The 19,346-nt window shown below is 41.9% G+C and overlaps 1 protein-coding gene across 7 annotated transcripts in view; it reads left to right on the forward strand.

The window, feature by feature from the left end:
- Window positions 1-19,346, forward strand: part of ATP6V0A1 (ATPase H+ transporting V0 subunit a1) — a 62,574-nt gene that overhangs the window by 16,290 nt on the left and 26,938 nt on the right. For 5 of the 7 annotated variants that reach the window (XM_045888897.3, XM_045888894.3, XM_064583095.1 and 2 more), the window contains 8 exons: window positions 3,055-3,133; window positions 5,698-5,795; window positions 6,342-6,470; window positions 12,704-12,807; window positions 13,138-13,264; window positions 15,086-15,168; window positions 15,788-15,881; window positions 18,754-18,966. In XM_045888897.3, coding sequence (XP_045744853.1) covers window positions 3,055-3,133; window positions 5,698-5,795; window positions 6,342-6,470; window positions 12,704-12,807; window positions 13,138-13,264; window positions 15,086-15,168; window positions 15,788-15,881; window positions 18,754-18,966 — 927 coding nt within the window. The remainder of the gene's footprint in view (window positions 1-3,054; window positions 3,134-5,697; window positions 5,796-6,341; window positions 6,471-12,703; window positions 12,808-13,137; window positions 13,265-15,085; window positions 15,169-15,787; window positions 15,882-18,753; window positions 18,967-19,346) is intronic. The other 2 variants (XM_045888896.3, XM_064583096.1) reach the window with 1 other exon arrangement.

A 19,346-nucleotide genomic window follows, 5' to 3' on the forward strand; every position in this document is an offset into this window, starting at 1 on the left:
GTTGAACTTTGCCTACAGATAGTGAAACCAGTAAAGTAGTCTTGTGGCTACTTTCGCTTCAGTTTCGTGTTTATTGAAGTGGAAATTTCTGAATGGAAGGCCAAGATACTGCCTGCTCGGTGAAAAAAACATTTTACTAGAGACATCCAAGTTTAAGATTGTCGCATCTTCCTGGAAATTGTTTGTAGTGATTCTCATAATCTCTAATAATGCTTTTTGTCTTAGATTCTCTCTAATATTAATATAATGATACCAATAATGTCCTTACTAGTTTCTCCATTATCAATCTGTCCCTCTTACAATTTATTCTTCATACACAGTATTATTCAAAAAAGTAAATCTTTAGGGGTGCCTGGATGGCTCAGTCATTAAGCGTCTGCCTTCGGCTCAGGTTATGATCCCGGGGTCCTGGGATCGAGCCCCGCATCGGGCTCCCTGCGCAGCAGGAAGCCTGCTTCTCCCTTTCCCACCCCCTTGCTTGTGTTCCCTCTCTTGCTGTCTCTCTCTCTCTCTGTCAAAATAAATAAATAAAATCTTAAAAAAAAAAGTAAATCTTTAAGAAGTGTTTTTAGAAAATCAGATTATTTGATTCCATTCTGCCTAGGGAACAATTTTTCCCCTTCTCTGAATATATGATTTATTTATGTCTCTGAGTCACTTGTCATCGTCTTTCTGCTTCATTCTGCCTATTTCTGCTTGGTGAACTCTGCCTTATCCCCCAGAGTCCCAGCTCAGGTGTTTCCTTTGTACATTTTTTCAACTTAGTTACTCATTTTTTTCTCATACTTATTCTTGCATATGTTCATTTCTTTATTTCGTTCTTTCATTCATTTTTTTTTCCCTTTTATTTTCTTTCTGTCCTTTCCCCCCACCATGTTTTTTATGGATGTAAAATTTATATTCACTGAAATGCATAGACCTTAAAAGTACAGCTGGATGATTTGGTAAATTTTTATATCTTTGCAAACACCACCCCAGTCAAGATATAGAATATTTCCATCAGCCTGGAAGGGTATCTTGTGCCTACTTCTGGTCATTCTCCACTGTTTTGATTTCTGCCTATCATAGATTAGTTTTGCCTGTTCTTGAACTTAATGTAAAGAGAATCATACACTGCAAAGCCTTATGTCTGACTTCTTTAACTCAAACTAGTGTTGAGATGTGTCTGTTTTTATGTGTATCTATAGTTGATTCTCTTTTTATTGCAGGGTAGTATTCCATTGCATGAATACACCACAGTGTCTTTATCCATTCTCCTGTTGTTGGATATTTGGAACATTGCCAGTTTGGGGCTATTGTGAATAAAGCTGCTGTAAACATTCTTGTATGAGTCTCTGTAGACATGTTTTCATTTCTCTTAAGCAAATACCTATTAGTGGAATGCTTAGTCATGAAGTAGGTAGGTATATGTTTAATTGTATAAAAAACTGACAACAATATTTACTTTTTAAAAATAGCATTTATCACAACAAATTGTATTTATTAGTTTGTGTCTGTCTCATCTACGGGTCTGATAGCTCCTCAAAGCTCGGACATATCCTTTTGTATTTACACCAGTGCCTAATGTAGTGCCTGGCACATAGTTGGTGCTTCATAAATGTTGCGTGAGTAGCTATAGTTCTTTATTTGTATTACTTTAAAAAAACATTTTTTTTGAAGATTTTATTTATTTATTTGACAGAGAGAGACACAGCAAGAGAGGGAACACAAGCAGGGGGAACGGGAGAGGGAGAAGCAGGCTTCCCGCCAAGCAGGGAGCCCGATGCGGGGCTCGATCCCAGGACCCTGGGATCATGACCTGAGCCGAAGGCAGACGCTTAACGACTGAGCCACCCAAGCACCCCTAAATTTTTTTGTAATACTTTTAAGCTCCTTTTTAAATTTAATTTTATTTATTTGTTTTGGAGAGAGTGTGCACACATGCAAGGGGGGGCAAAGGGAAAGGGGTGAGAAAATCTTTTTTTTTACTTTTTTTTTTTAAGATTTTATTTATTTTTAGAGAGACAGCGAGAGAGGGAACACAAGCAGGGGGAGTGGGAGAGGGAGAAGCAGGCTTCCCGCGGAGCAGGGAGCCCAATGCGGGGCTCGATACCAGGACCCTGGGATCATGACCTGAGCCGAAGGCAGATGCTTAACGACTGAGTCACCCAGGCGCCCCACTCTTTTTATTTTTTTATTTAAAGGTTTTGTTTATTTGAGAGAGAGAGAGAAGCACAAGTGGTGGGGGGTACAGAGGGAGGGGGAGAAGCAGACTCCCCACTGAGCAGGGAGCTTGATGCGGGGTTCGATCCCAGGACCCTGAGATCATGACCTGAGCCGAAGGCAGCAAGCCACCAGGTGGCCCGGGGTGAGAGAATCTTAAGCAGATTCCACACTAAGTGCAGAGCCCAACCTGATCATGACCTGAGCCGAAACCAAGAGTCAGACACTTAACTGACTGAGCCACCCAGGTGCCCCTTATCTGTATTACTTTTCTGGAATTTATCACATGGTATCTTATTGGTTGTGTTCATCCTTTTTCTTTATTAGATTGCAGGCTTCTTAGTAAGTAGGAACTTGTTTTATTTTTGTTTGTATTGCCCAGAATGTTTGTCACATTGCTTTGAAAATTACTTGTGATGTATGAATGAATAAACCAGCCTGTCCTCTAGGAAGTGAAGACCTGGGACAGAAGAATAAGAGAAGTTTGCTTTCTGTGTCTTCTGATGGGGAGAAAGAGAAGGAAAACCTGGCAGAGCTTCTGTTACATCCGTTGCTCAAATTTTTGGTCAGGGGAGCTCACTGACTTCAGCCTGGGAAGACCATTTTGTACCATACTATTTTATCTAATTTGCCTCCATTCCAGTAATATGGTGCTACAGTGAGGGAGGGGTTTTTACCTTCAGTTGATGTGATTGGCCCCAAAGCAGGTTATGTAGATCAGTAGGCCATTTTTGTTAGTGTTGCCTCTTACACTGACACAAAATACTAGATTTTCACTTTGCAGGGTGTTGCTTGTGAAACAGAAAGTAGATGCAGTATTTAAATATGTGGCATTGTCTTCTTGTTTTGCAGTTAAATCCAGATGTGAATGTTTTCCAGCGGAAATTTGTGAATGAAGTTAGAAGATGTGAAGAAATGGATCGAAAGCTTCGTATGTGCATTTTGGTTCCGTATCATGTTCCTATAATGAGTCATCTGTCTTAAATTAAGAGACACTAGTCCTCTTTTTATTTATTATTTATTTATTTATTTATTTATTTATTTATTTTAAGATTTTATTTATTTGTATGACAGAGAGAGACACAGTGAGAGAGGGAACACAAGCAAGGGGAGGGGGAGAGGGAGAAGCAGGCTTCCCGCTGAGCGGGGAGCCCGATGTGGGGCTTGATCCCAGGACCCTGGGATCATGACCTGAGCCCAAGGCAAACGCTTAACGACTGAGCCACCCAGGTGCCCCGAGACACTAGTCCTCTTAACAAAAGAAGAAAATACTGTAGGAGAAAAAGAAAGGAAGAATAGTCTTACAATCCTGATATTAAGATGAATTTCTTGTGTACAAGTAGATTTTGTGGTATTGGGGCTAGGTGGTGTTTAATGGAAACCTCGTTTGAGATGACAAGGCTGCAAACTGAACATATTGGTTATTTTTTTGTGGGAAAGGTTTTATAACAGTATTGCATTATAGAATTCTGAGAGGACGCAGACCACCATCTTATTTTATTTTATTAAATAATTTTTTATTTAATTTATCTATTTTAAAGATTTTATTTATTCATTTAAGAGAGAGAGACAGAGGGAGCACAAGCAGGGGGAAGGGCAGAGGGAGAGGGAGAAGCAGACTCTTGCTGAGCTGGGAGCCCAACCTGGGGCTCGATCTCAGGACCTGGAGGTCATGACCTGAGCCAAAGGCAGACGCTTAACCATCTGAGCCACCCAGATACCCCAATAATTATTTATTTTAAAGATTTTATTTTATTTATTTTTTAAAAATATTTATTTATTTGACAGAGAGAGACACAGCAAGAGAGGGAACACAAGCAGGAGAAGTGGGAGAGGAAGAAGCAGGTTTCGCGCAGAGCAGGAAGCCTGATGTGGGACTCGATCCCAGGACTCTGGGATCATGACCTGAGCCGAAGGCAGACGCTTAACGACTAAGCCACCCAGGCGCCCCTGAAGATTTTATTTTTAAGCAATTTTTTTTTAAGATTTTATTTATTTATTTGACAGAGAGAGAGACACAGTGAGAGAGGGAACACAAGCAGAGGGAGTGGGAGAGGGAGAAGCAGCCTTCCCGCCGAACAGGGAACCCGATGTGGGACTCGATCCCAGGACTCTGGGACCACGACCCGAGCCGAAGGCAGATGCCTAATGACTGAGCCACCCAGGCGCCCATTTTTAAGCAATTTCTGTATCCAACATGGGGCTCGAACCCACAACTCTGAAATCAAGAGTTGCACGCTCCACCAACTGAGCCATCCAGGTTCCCCACTATCTATTTTAGATGTCAACACAGCCACCTTTTAATTTGACCTTTTTTTTTTTTAAAGATTTTATTTATTTATTTGAGAGAGAGAGAATGAGAGAGAGCACATGAGAGGGGGGAGGGTCAGAGGGAGAAGCAGACTCCCTGTAGAGCAGGGAGCCCGATGTGGGACTCGATCCAGGGACTCCAGGATCATGACCTGAGCCGAAGGCAGTCGCTTAACCAACTGAGCCACCCAGGCGCCCTTAATTTGACCTTTTTATGAGAGAAGAAACTAACACATTTGTTAGGGTCCTATTGAGAGTTGGGGTGTTCATATACTTTATTTCACTCATTCCTCACAATATTCCTTCAGGTGGGTGTTACCTCATTTAATAAATGAGGAAGCTGGGGCACCTGGCTGGCACAATTGGTAGAGCATCCGACTTCTGATCTCAGGGTCATGAGTTTGAGCCCCACGTTGGGTGTAGAGATTATTTAAAAATAGAGAGAGAGGAAGGAAGGAAGGAAGGGAGGGAGGAAGGAAGGGGGGAAGGGAGGGAGGAACCAAAGATCAGAGAGGTTAAGTGACTTGCCCAAGAACATAAGCAGTTATGCTGGAATCACTATTTGAATCCCGGTTGTTCTCTCTGGCTTCTAAACCAATGATCTTGCTACTATACTGTGTCAGCTTTCAGTTAGCTGATGGGTGAATTTGGTCTCTGCCCTCAAAAAGTCACTAGTTGTCACTTTTCTCTTCTGGTATTTTGGGGCCTTACACTGTGTCATGCTTTTTGTTTTTTGTTTTGTTAAAACTGATCTGATTGTTTTCAAATTTTATGAAACCCTTTTGATCTAGAGTTGTTTCACTAGTATGCTAAATGTCAAATATTCTATGGAATTGCGCTCTTCTGGAGCTCGGCAAACAGTGTCTACAAACAGAACCATCATACTCTGGAGTAGTAGTCGCACAGGGTGGAGAACTGAAGCAGATGAGCTTTTAAGATCAGAAGAGGGAAAGAAGATGGTTGTGGGATGACAATCCTCTTTGGGGTAGCTGTGATTCAGAGAGTGTGCAGTGGAAGAAGAGGAACGTGGAGGAAAAAGGATTTACATCTTGTGCTTGTTTTATATGAAAGTATCTTTATAGAACAAAGCTCTTTTTAGCCAGGTTTTCGCTCTTATTTTTTGCCTTAAATATTGGCAATTCCAGGCCTATGCTATACATGAATGTTTTGATTCTGTCATTTTAGGATTTGTGGAGAAAGAGATAAGAAAAGCTAATATCCCTATTATGGACACTGGTGAAAACCCAGAGGTGCCCTTCCCCCGGGACATGATTGACTTAGAGGTAAACAGTTCTTCTAAGGAAGCCAGATACATTTCTTTCTACTTAAATGCAGAAATTATTTTCCTGTGTGGATGGAGAGTAGAGGAATTCTTGCTGCCATTGTCCGCATTGTCTCTTGCTTGTGAGTTTCTTGTGGAGACTTATTATAGAGCACTATCTTGAACGATATCACATGCCACCAAATAAATGCTTATTGCCTTATTGAAACCTTATTGGATTAATGTCAACTTATCTAGCAATTTATTAATCTCATAGACTAAATGAATAAGCAGTAGACTTTTCAATATTTATTTTATCCATCCAAAGTCCCCTGAGAAATTCAACCAAGTGTGTAATAGAACTGAAAGGTAAAGACAGATGATGCTAAGCAAAAAATTTTCATGAAGAAAATTGCCCTGGTGAAATCACATATTTGCTGGGTAGATATAAAATATGTTTGAACCCTAAGGTTGCAAGAATTCTGTGGGATAGATGAATTCATCTGTCTTTCAGAACAAGCATATTGAGGTTAGTTTAAGTTAATAGTTTGATTTTTTTTTCCTGTAGGCCAATTTTGAGAAGATTGAAAATGAACTGAAGGAAATCAACACAAACCAGGAAGCTCTGAAGAGAAATTTCCTGGAACTGACTGAACTAAAATTTATACTTCGCAAAACTCAGCAGTTTTTCGATGAGGTCAGACTATTGTTTCTTTTAGTATTTGAGCAGCTGATATCTATCACACCTGCACAAGTGGGCCATGTTGTTATTCCAGAAATTATTTTAATTTGCTAGTTGAAAGCAATACCATTTTTGCACCGTTTTAGTTGAAGAAATGTCAGATTATGTTCCATTTTTCATGCAGTACACAGCCAGTCATGGTTTTGTATACTTTTGCAATTTTCTGCAATTTTTCATCACAAGATGGGGAAAGGAACCCTAAAGTAGTTGTATATACATAGTTGAAATTTTTACATTATATGTTAAGGTAAGTAAAGGCTTAAGGTAAGGTAAAAGTTAAAGCAACAAGAAATATTTGGTCCTACATGAAATTGTAACGAAGTTTTAACCTCTGAACTTTTTATCATCAAGTTTTTATTTTTATTTTATTCTCTGTGTTTGCTTATCAATCATGAGCACATTTGTAACTATCCACATAGCACATGTCACATTTTAATTTTTCAAGAGTTTTTCTTTATGTTGTATGGAAATACTGGTAGGATGCCTGTTTTGAAATTCCTGGATTTCCACGGAAACTCATTGCACTGCTTTATAGGGAAACATGTAAATCAGTTCCTGGGTTAAAAATGTAGGTTGCGCATGACAGTTTGCTGAGGTGAGTCTATGGAAGGACATGGGAGCAAGACTTTCAGAAGACTTCCTTCTAATTACACCTGGAGAGGAGTCTTAGCTTTTAGCCTGGACTTGCTTTATTGGTGGCCTAAGATATTGGTAACTTTTTTTTTTACAGTAAGGTGTCTTTGCCACCAGATTAGCAATATCAGACACTTCAGCTCTTGGTCCAGTCACTGTTCAATGTGCCTTCCAGAACATTCTTTGTTTCCTTTGCTCAACAACAACAAAAAATTTGGCAAAGCTTTTTAAAAATAGAAGGCCAGTTTTAGTTAGTACATGATGTATTCTCTCTCTCTCTTTCTTTAAAGATTTTATTTATTTATTTGAGAGAGAGAGAATGAGAGACAGCATGAGAGGGAGGAGGGTCAGAGGGAGAAGCAGACTCCCTCCTGAGCAGGGAGCCCCATGCGGGACTCGATCCCGGGACTCCAGGATCATGACCTGAGCCGAAGGCAGTCGCTTAACCAACTGAGCCACCCAGGCGCCCCCTCTCTCTCTCTTTCTTTAAAGATTTTATTTCTTTGAGAGAGAGAGCATGAGCAGTGGGGAGAGGGAGAAGCAGGCTCCCTCCTGAGCAGGGAGCCTGACGTGGGGTTCCATCCCAAGACCCTGGGATCATGACCTAAGCTGAAGGCAGACGTTTAACCCACTGAGGCACCCAGGTGTCCCACGTGGTGTATTCTCAGTTCTACTTTTGATATCTGTCTTTTAAGGAAAGACCAACTCTCTAGCCCTCTAGACTGGAGCAAGGGCTCTGTAACCAGCAGCATGAGCCTCACCCGGGAACTTGTCAGAATGCACATTACTAGTCCTCACTCTAGACTCAGGGAATCAGAAACTCTGAGGGTGGGGCCCAGCAATCTGTTTTCACAGGGTGACGCTGAGCTATGCTAGTTTGTAAACCACTGGGCGTCAGAAAGCTGAAGATGTGATACATTCCTCAGTAACTAAGGACTGACTCAGAGAAGCCATGCTAATTAAAAACATCTGTTGGGGCAAGGGAACGGGAAAGAGCTCATATGAATTTAATTGCATAATCATCCCAAGAATCAGAATCTGGCTATGTATCAAGAGAGGTTTGGTGTGAATATTCAGCTAGCTCACTGAGTGGAGAATTTTGAGACTGACAGAAACTTCTTTCACCAGTCCCTGATATCTCATCACATTAGAGGGTGTGGGACAGTGTGATTAACTCTTTCCATGTGTTTCAGGTCTTTTGCAACAGGCATGGCCACTTTTGCCGTATGGCTTTCATGAACAATAATCTGGAATTCCAGTTGCTCACTGCCTAAACTGTTATTGTATTTATATTCATTAATTCATTGAGCATTTAATGAGCACCTACTCTTCGTGAGGCACAAGATGAGTAAGACATGGTCCCTGTGCTCAAGGAATGCATCGCTTAGTCATATCAGGAAACATGCCAGAACACAGTGCCCCCATATGCTCACAGATACGTGCTTTTCTAAATGTGTCTAAGCTGCTGCCCGCAGATCCAATTTCAGCTGGCCTCAGAATCAAAGCTCAGGTACTTTGAGCATCATTTGGGGCTTAATTCTTTTGCCCTCCCCCCACTTCTTCCCCTTTTGATATAGTCTTAGTTTATTGCTGGATGTTGCTGAAATGTATGCAGATGTCTTTCATAACCTCCTGAGTTTAAGGGATGGAATAGGCTTCCTTGTCTAGTTCATTCTGAGAGAAAATCTGAATAAAGACTGACAAATGGACCCCCTTATGGGCAATAGTTACTTGAATTGTTAATGTTACTAAAAACAAGATACTAAAAACAAAATAAGAAAAATCACTTGGAAAGATGATCACAGTTTTAAAATCCTAAGTTCTGGATTTAGGAATTTTCTTTTCTTTTTTTTCTTAATAAATCTAAACATGAAACACCCATGCTGAGAAGGCAGGCTGGAAGTCTTCATGACCTTCATGCTCCAACCACAGTGGGTTGCTTTCCCCCTTACTCACACAAAACTTTTTTTTTTTTTTTTTTGGTAATAATCTCGAAGTACTTTTGAGCATGAGGCCTTGGCTGTGAGAGATTCTTTGGCTGCTTTTGTCATCAGTCTCTCTTGTTCCTAGCACCCTTACGATAGTGCGGGGAGTCTTCTGGCAAGAGCTACTCTGCCTTTCTTCTCCCAAGTGCAGAGTCAGTGCCTTGTGGAGGCCTGCCACTAGCTCCGAGGCTCAGCCAGGTCCCTTTCAATGGCCCTTGCCCTGCTGTTGCCAGACAGTTGCCTTGACAGGAAATGAGACCTCACAGAGTAAGTGCATCTGTGCACGTGAGTGCACACTTCAAATAATGCAAAAGATAAACTTGGGACCCTCAAATCTCGGAAACGTAATTTTTTTCACGAGATTGTCTTCCATGCCTGAAACTACAATGTTTGCAAATGGCCTAAAACACGACCAGTTCAAACCCTTCTTTTTTTATAAAATTTGGTGAACATGATCAATAATTTATAATAGTGAGTTAGCCAAAAATGGCTCAATCAGAAAATGATTCTTTCCATCTTTAGGCATAGCGGTCATGATTGGCAAGATGTCTGGAAGGGGAAGAGTAAACATAAATCGAACATTCTTATGATTTAAGATGATTGCAAGTTCGACATAGCCATTTCTTATCCAGAGCATTTAAAATGACTTGTTAATGATTATCCTTTTCTCAGTCTTCTTGCTTATGAAGAACTATAAGAGCTGGAGAGAGTTCTCTGCATCTTTTACCATAAGCACCCTAACATATGAGAGCGTAAAGAAGACTGGAAAAGTAATGGTTAATGGCATGCAGGTCCCTGCCTTCCTTTCCTTCTGAGTCTTCCATCCATCTACTTTACTTTACTTTTCTTTCCCATCTGCCATCTCCCTTGGGGCTTGGGTGAACACCTTAAGTGATGAAATGTGATTTCTCTCTCAATATAGATGGAAGTAAAAGTGTTTGCTCTTGGTAATTAATGCAGCTTGAACTGGATGTGCTGTTGACAGGGCGCTGCTGAGATTCTGCCGCTTCCTCTTTCAGGGCATGGTTTTAGTGTTCTGACTAGGGGAAAGGTGAACCAAAGAGCATAGCAAGTAATTCAGACGCACGTTGGTAGCGTTGTTTTTGTTATTAGGGAACCCAGAATAGGATTCAGATACCCCACGGTGCGGTTTTAGAGATTGTCTTAAAGGCCCTCAGTAAGCAGTTCTGATCCTCCTAGTTCCCCATGAGGCACAGTTATTTTATTTAAAAATGTTTGACTTCCCTCTCTAAGATTTAGGATACTTAAGTATGAAGTAGTGAAATTATTAATTAGAATATTATTGCAAGTTTCCATTTAATTTTAATTCTGCCAAAGTTTTTTTTACACCCAGAGTCCCAGGTGAGTAGTAGACTACAGAGTAGTCTTGTTAGTCAGTGCTTTTTGCTGCTCCAGCAGTTGTCCCCTATAGAGCACATATGTTTGCACTGTGCCTGATCTTTTGGGTTTACTGAAAGCAGGTCTTGTGAACCATACAGGGAAGTAGGCAGAAGTCTTGTGGGTAGCAGTCAGTTTCACTGTTTTTTGCCAAGGGACATCCCAAGAACAAGATGAAAGGAGGTAGTCATCTAGATCCTTTTTTTTTTTTTTAAAGATTTTTATTTATTTTTTTGACAGAAAGAGACTGCGAGAGAGGGAACACAAGCGGGGGGGTGGGAGAGGGAGAAGCAGGCTTCCCTGCTGAGCAAGGAGCCCGATGTGGGGCCCGACCCCAGGGCCCTGGGATCATGACCCAAGCCGAAGGCAGATGCTAAATGGCTGAGCCACCCAGGCGCCCCAGTCATCTAGATCCTTAAAATGAGTTGCCTGTGGCTTGCAATCAGCTGATTTGATATTAAGTAGAAACCAAAAAAAACCCCCTAAACTTCCATTCGATAGCAAGTGGAAATCTGTTGCCCCCATTATCTCATCTTAAACTTTTTCACATCTCATGACAGTATTTGTCTGCCCTCTGACGTACTCAGTGCCTGCCCTTCCTTCCTTCTTTCCTTCCTTCCTTCCTTCCTTCCTTCTTCCCTTCCTTCCTTCCTTCCTTCCTCTTTTCCTTTCCGTTCTGTTCCGTCCCTTCTTTCATTCAGCCGGGGTGGGGCGTAAAGTTGAATGTTCATCCTGCATCAACTTTTAGAAGTCACTTCCCCAAAAATTTTTCTTTTTTTTAGGCTTTCAGCCTTATTATTTGGTTTATATCCTCAGGTTTATACTCAACCCTAAAGCCTTCCCCCCGCACCCCTTGACTTTACCTTTATGGTCCTATCACTTATCAAGTGAGGTTCCTTTGTGACATTTTTTGATCGCAGGGTTAACAGGAAGAGAATCAAATTGATGTTTGGAATGAAAATGATAGAGAAAAATTTTCCTGATTTTTTTTGTTTAGTTTTGCTTTTGAAAAGGAAGATCATCTGGCTGATTTCTAGTCTTTGGTTAAACGAGCAGTATGTGGATATTAAAGTTGGGGAGATCAGGTGGTAGAGAAGTTGATTGGCCTTTATTTTTTAGAGCAGCTTCTCCTTCCTGATAAGACTAAAGGTAGTAGGATGTGTTGGGTAGAGAGAGTTTAGGAAGTACAGACCTCCATCTGAGAAGGTCCCTCTCCTCCTTCATTTCATTGTATAAACTGTCATGGTGGAAATAATTTTAAATCTGAACAATTAAACTAGCCTACATGCTCTATATTGGTTTATTATCAGTTACATTATCTTCACTTGATTGAGATTATTGGTTTCCACTTTGTTCTCAGTGACCCTTAAACTATGTAGCCTAACATGAACTTTTTAATATTCCTAGATTCCTGGTCAGAAACTAGGACATTCAGATAGGTTTTCACTTTTTCTTCCTTCTGTTGATGCAGTGGAGGTCCAGGCCTGCCCAGCTGCTGTGCCACTTCTCCTTTTGGAGAAAGAAATACTCTTTAAATCCCATGGCTTGGGGCATTTTATACGGTGGCCATGCTGAAAGCTCTCATGTTCTGAATTTTGAAGAGCATGGAAACCCAGACATGTGGAAATGCCCCTTCCGCCTTTCTCCTGTTCACACTGCTTGGGACGGTGGCTGTGCTTTTCTTTCTTCCTTGGAAAGAGAGTCTCCATCTTTCACATTCCCACCCAGGGATATTCTAGTCTCTAGCTGCCTGGAAATTTGATGTTGAGAGTATCTTCAGAGCTGCTTTGGTTTTGCTGAAAACGGAGAAACATTTCAGCTTCCATCCGCATGCACAGGTATTTCCTAGTATTTTCATGGCTTTCAGGGAAACACAGATAAAATGGTTTCCACCAAATAACAGATTTATACATTGTCACCATTATTTAGTGTTTTTTTCCTTTATTCCTTATTTCAAAAACCATTTCCCCGATGCTTTACTGGGGCAGTTAAGCTTTCTTTTCCTCTTGTTTCTTTCCTTTGTTTTCTTCCCCTATTCTTTTCGTGGGTATGTCGTCTCTTTTGGTGGTTTTTTTCTTTTCCATCTTTATTTTCTAAACTTACCTCCTGGTTCCTCGTTCCCTGCATGCCACTAACTATTTTCATTAGATATTAATTGATTTGTGAATTCAGGCTGAATTGCATCATCAGCAGATGGCGGATCCAGACTTGTTGGAAGAGTCCTCGTCCCTCTTGGAGCCAAGTGAGATGGGAAGAGGCACACCTTTAAGACTTGGGTGAGTACTATTTTGACCCTCCATAACTCAGTGGGGTCACATTCATGTTTGCTGTCAAAAGAGTAGTGAGGCTGGGCATTCACTTGTTTCCAGGATGTGTTCTTTTCTGAGCCTCTTGAGAGGTGTTCCTAGGTCACTTTGGATTCAGTTCCTGAGCTGTTCTGTCAGCCCTTTCCTGGTTCTGGGAAGAAAACTTTGGGAGCCCTTTTGACATAACATTGCATAGCCTTGTGTTTGTCTTGCCCCCTCCCCTCACTTCCCTTCTTTGTCTTAAAGCCTTCCATCCCATGGCGTGGAATAGAGTTCCCCATCTGGCTCTTCTTCCCACAGCTTCGTGGCTGGTGTGATTAACCGGGAGCGCATCCCTACTTTTGAGCGCATGCTTTGGCGGGTTTGCCGGGGAAATGTGTTCCTGCGACAGGCTGAAATCGAGAACCCCCTGGAGGATCCTGTGACTGTAAGACAAGGAAATTGCGTCCCGTGGAGTAGGTCTTGTAAAGGGAGCTCAGAGCAGTAACACTGCATGGTACCACCTGAATCTGACCCTCCCGCAGAGGAGCCCTTATGTTTCCCCCTACCCTGATCTGCGAATAGGAAGCACTGCTCTTTTCCTCTTAACTTCTGTCCTCTGTGTACCTATGACGTATACTGACAGATGCATAGACATTTTCAAGCCCCACCTGTGTCGGTATGATTTGGACTGTATGTTTTTTTCCCCCTTATTTTAAACTTAAGCTTTATATACTTTCTGTTACCTATCAGAGGCCAAAAGAAAATTAACTTTCTGTGAAAATCAGAGCATGACATCTGGTTCCAGGTTTGGTAATACCAATGTGTAAGAAGAGGAGAGAGTTCCTCCTAAACTATGAGCTTTATAAGGTGATGAAATTTTTAGTTGGTAAGGTTTTTTGTCTGTTTGTTGGGAGATTTAGAAACTTAGTTTAAAAATAATTTATTGTGCAAGGTAGGAGGATCTTCCCTACCCACTGCTTTGCAAAGTAGGAATGGCTGAACATCTTGGCATTTGACATAATGGGACAGAGTTCTTAACATCAACCTACACGAAGTATGGTGAATCCTGATTTCAAGGATCACAAGCAAGGAAGATGAAATGTTCTGCAAAAAAATTTACTGTTGTATTGGTAATATTTGGAAGCCTGGGCTTGGATTTTCTGTTGAAAATTATCTTTTAGATGTTCTTAAATTAGTATCTTTTGCTCCACGAAGAGAGATTGGATTGTGAGACTTCTCAGAGTGGGTGGGTCATGCAGCTGAAATGGTCTGGGCACCTGAGGCTTTTATCCTTTTATCCTCCTGAAGAGGAGAGTGGTGACACTTAGGGTTCGGGGAGCCCCCAGAGGAGCAGTTGTGCAGACCCACCGGAGGCTGTCCTCGCGTTGTAGAGACATTGCAGTCTGCAGTGACTCCTAATGTGGAGCTGTTCTCAGGAATATTCAGCCAAGTTTCTGGGCAACAGAAACATTATTTTATCAACAAATTGAGGAAAGGGGTCTGGATAGCTACAGCAGAGAGGCTGCACAAGGAATGTGCTCCAGTTTATTTCCCATTCTGGAGAATTTACGGATTTAAGGCTCTTTGCCTCATTTTCTTCATTCCTCATCTCCTTTTATCCTTCTAAAGTTTGTTTTTTATTATAAAAATTCTAGGAATATGAGAAAATACAGGCAACCAGAGGCAGTCTTGGTTAACACCCAGTTAAGCCTATTTTTCTGATCTTTCCCTGCAGCCCTTGTGTCAGACTTCATATGTGAACTTGGTATTTGGAATAGATTGCCCTCCTCCTCCCTGCTCCTTAGATCAAACTTAGCATGAAGCATGAGATTCCACATCAACCTTCTTCCCAAACCCTCACTTCCTTATAGTTCCTCAGTCCCCTTTATCTGGGAACTTCTAAGCATAGAACAAACAGGAATGGCTTCCTTTCCTCTCCTCCATCCTTACTCGGGCAGTGTAAGGTTTGAAGTTGAATTGGTATAAAGGGCTATATGGTGCTACAAGGAGAATCATCTTAGTGTCTGTGTTAAGCTCATGGTTGAGTTTAAAAACAAGTATCTAAGATTTTTTGTGTGAATGAGAGACTACAGGGCAAATGTTCTTATAGCAGAGCTTAAACGGATGGAGGATAATAATTCAAGTGCAGGGTTGCCATGTCCTTCAGTGACTCCCGTTGTTCCTATATCACCAAGACAGTAGGGTATTTAAGAAATTTTCTTCCAGGCCAGAAGTCTGAATGCTCTGTTTTGGGTTTGGGGCCCAGGGTGACTACGTGCACAAGTCCGTATTCATCATTTTCTTCCAAGGCGATCAGCTGAAAAACAGAGTCAAGAAGATCTGCGAAGGGTAAGAGAAATGTGCCTCCCTGAGAGGTGCAGCCAGGCTGCCTGACTATTAAGCCTTAGAATATAGAACAGTGAAACAATAACCCTTTTAGTTTACTTTGACACAGCACATATATCTTTTAATAATATTAGGGCTATTTTAAACAATTAGAAATGACCTAAGTTCATTTTTAGAAGTACTATCAAAACCGCAATTTCCTTTCTTTGGAAAAAAGTAATTAGGACTCATGGTTTATAAATGCTACGTTGTTCTAGGACGATGGGCTTGTGTACCCAGCAGTGTACCATAGGCACTGTGCCTGCACACTTTTCTGAAATTCTGTCCATAAGATCTCTTTTCCGTGCCATTTTTCTCAAGTAATTTACAGTATGATTTGTATTACTGAGTTTTTAAAATTTTAATCTAAGGGAATTTAGTAGCTGCAGAGAATGTCAAGATAGTTCAAATGTTATTGCTCAATCTATAGGACATTTCATATTTATTAATGATCAGTGCACCAGTCTGAGCTAATCCTTCTAGTTTTGGTCCTTCTAGTACATTAAGATTACTTCCTGAGGTTGTTTAAATTGAACAGGTTAAGAAACTTCAGAGTCCATCAGGCTGTGTCTGTATGTTCCAGGTTCCGGGCCTCACTCTATCCCTGTCCTGAGACACCACAGGAGAGGAAGGAAATGGCTTCTGGAGTTAATACCAGGATTGATGATCTCCAAATGGTACCAGAGGGCTGGAGGGAATTTTTTTGTGTGAAATACTATAATCGAAGACTGTTCCCCTTCCTTGAAACACTAACAGTTTATTAGGCATCAAGAGCAGCCAGGATGCAAAAAAAGAAGTGTCCATGGGTAACTTGTGCCCTTGGGAGCTAGGGAAAAGTTTCAGGGAATGACTGTTAAAAATAGCATAACAGCGTTAATCATCCTCAAACACGACAGGAATGCTATACATCTGAAATTGTTGTTGCTTCAAGTATTCGGTTTCCCTCTTCGTGAGTCTGAGGTATTTTTTATGAGTAAAAAAAGTATACTTAGTTAAGGGAAAAAATCAAGTAATACAGAAGTACACGTGAAGTCAGTTCTGCCCTCTCTCACACACTCTCTCCCTCCAGAGGCAGCCACTCTTAACAGCTTGGTGTGTAACTTCTGGTCACCTCGGATCTTAACCAAACGGTCTAGCCGGAGAGTCCTGTAAGTCTTGTACCCAAGAAGAGACTATTAGATTTTTACCACATCACCAGTGTGGTTAATACGATCCATGGTTGTCATGAGGTCCTAAGGACGGAGTCATGATTGAGGCGTACTTGGAAGGAAAGTGTGGCCAGTGGGAGCTTTGTTCCCTGTTGAAAGGATGTGATGATTGCCCTCTTGAAACATTAAAACATTCAGTAGTCCCCACCCCCCTTTATCTGTGATTTTGCCTTCTGAGGTTTCAGTCACCCACAGTCAGCTGTGGGTCTTAAACATGATCCCCTGATGATGTCAGAAGGTTATAGTAGCCTAACGCTGCGTCACATGCCTACATCATTCACCTCACTTCATCTCACATAGGCATTGTATCCTCTCACATCCTCACAAGAAGGGTGAGTACGGTACAATAAGATATTTAGAGAGAGAGAGACCACATTCACATGACTTTATTATTATACCATATTGTTACAATTATTCTATTCTATTATTAATTGTTAATTTCTTACTGTGCCTAATTTTTAAATTAAACTTCATCATAGGTATGTGTGTATAGAAAAAAACGTATTATATATAGTTAGGTACTATTCACAGTTTTAGGCACCCACTGGGGGTCTTGGGTGGTGTCCCCTACAGATAAGGCGGCCCACTGTACTTAATCTCAAAGACAGTTCTTTCCAGCAGGGGCAAAATTGTCAGAGATATGTTGTAACTCCCATTTCAACTCCCTTTGTCATCTTTCCCTCCAACTCCCGTTGTCTATGACCCACCAACTTGACCTATTTCCAGCTCCTCAGAGATACACTTACCTGTTTAACCACGGGAAGAGAGTTTTTTAGAACTGCTGATGGGTGATAGGCCAATTAGTGTGTTCTGGGTTCTAGGGCTATCTTATCCCCTCCTAGACTTACGCGTAGATTTTTAAAAGGCACAGGCAATATGGTCAGAATTTGATCTTTGAAACACCCAGCTGTATGAACTGAAACTTTATTATCTATTTATTTATTTATTACGATTTTATTTATTTATTTGACAGAGAGGCACAGCCAGAGAGGGAACACAAGCAGGGGGAGTGGGAGAAGAAGAAGCAGGCTTCCCGCTGAGCAGGGAGCCCGATGCGGGGCTCGATCCCAGGACCCTGGGATCATGACCTGCGCCAAAAGCAGACGCTTAACAACCGAGCCACCCAGGCGCCCCTGAACTGAAACTTTAAAAAGGGATTGAGGGGTGCCTGGCTGGGTCAGTTGGTAGAGCATGCAACTCTTTTTTTTTTTTTTTTTTTTTAAGATTTTATTTATTTATTTGACAGAGAGAGAGAGAGACATCAAGAGAGGGAACACAAACAGGGGGAGTGGGAAAGGAAGAAGCAGGCTTCTCGCTGAGCAGGAAGCCCGATGCGGGGCTCAATCCCAGGACCCTGGGATCATGACCTAGCCGAAGGCAGACGCTTAACCGACTGAGCCACCCAGGTGCCCCAACCATGCAAATCTTGATCTTGGGGCTGTGAGTTTGAGCCCATTGTTGGGTGTGGTGATTACTTAAAAATAAAATCTTTTAAAAAAATAATAAAAGGGATGCCTGGGTGGCTCAGTTTTCATGCAGAAGTGTGAGTGGTGGGTTGCTCGCCCTTTGGCTTAGCCCCTCTCCTGCTATTGAAATCTTAAATGGTGATAAACAAGGCAGTAGAATGTTAAGTGTCCCTGCCCCTTCCTTTCACTCTAGTCTTGGCAGTGTGATTACTGTGAGGGCAATGTGTACTGGTTTCCAAAGGATCAGCACTGAAACGTTTTTTTTCCCCCAAGAAGCCTGACAGAAAGATAAAGCCTTATCTGCCCCACGATAACAGTGGTATGTGGCAGTCTAATCTCCTCTAAGGCCTTGAGTCCTTCTGACCCCTTAGTGTCTCCTGTCCCTTGTTCCCTGGCATGGAGTCTCTCTTGGCATAGGCGGGCGATGGTGTTCAGCACTGCCTCTTTCCCATCATTCCCCGATGCTGGCTTATGTTCAGGGCATTCTGCAGCTAACTGTTTTTAAGTGTGGATTTTGTCAACTCCCAGCCTTAAAATGCTGACTTAACTTTGAGTCTGAGTTACAGACTTTACATGGAAAACCATTGCTCTTTAATGATCCAGGTAAGTAAGCTGTGGATTTGTGGGAAGATAAATATAGAGGAACTGAAAACTATTTCCTCAGGTTTCTCTTCAGCTTGAAGCCAAAAGAAAAATGAATGTTAGTAACTAAAGCTCTAATTTCTTGTAATTTGCCCCCTGCAAAAGCCATTCTAGTCAGAAGAAGAATAAATCCCTAGCAACCCTTCTCAGAAAGCTGTGCCTCTTTGTCATTCATATCCTGGACCCAAACCTGGTGTAGAAGGATCTCTCCTAGTTCCTTTCTCTCCCAAAAGGTTCTCAATCAAACAGAGGATCACCGCCAGAGGGTCCTGCAGGCAGCTGCTAAGAACATCCGTGTCTGGTTCATCAAGGTGAGGAAGATGAAGGCCATCTACCACACCCTGAACCTGTGCAACATCGATGTGACCCAGAAGTGCCTGATTGCAGAGGTCTGGTGCCCCGTCACCGACCTTGACTCCATCCAGTTTGCGCTCAGGAGGGGCACGGTGAGTCCCCTATAGCTGGCAGTGCAGTGGGAAAGAGCACTTCCCACCCACTGTAACATTAATTGATCACATTTTTATGGCATTTTTACTTTCAGAGTTCTTGGATATACTCATCTTGTACTCCTCTTGTTTCCTAACAATACATTTTGTGTATCCTTGTTTTCCAAATGTGGAAACTGCAGTTCAAAAAAGATGAAATGACTGGGTGCCTGTGTGGCTCAGTCCTCAGTCGGTTGAGTGTCTGACTCTTAATTTTGGCTCAAGTCATGATCTCAGGGTTGTGAGACCCAGCCCCACATCGGGCTCCACGCTCAGCGTGGAGTCTGCTTGAGATTCTCTCTCTCCCTCTCCCTCTGCCCCTCCCCCTACCCCTACTTATG

The sequence above is a fragment of the Mirounga angustirostris genome, unplaced genomic scaffold (genome assembly GCF_029215605.1).
Source record: "Mirounga angustirostris isolate CCGP_5_RB_7025 unplaced genomic scaffold, mMirAng1.0.hap1 SCAF_17, whole genome shotgun sequence".
NCBI classification, from domain to species: domain Eukaryota; kingdom Metazoa; phylum Chordata; class Mammalia; order Carnivora; family Phocidae; genus Mirounga; species Mirounga angustirostris.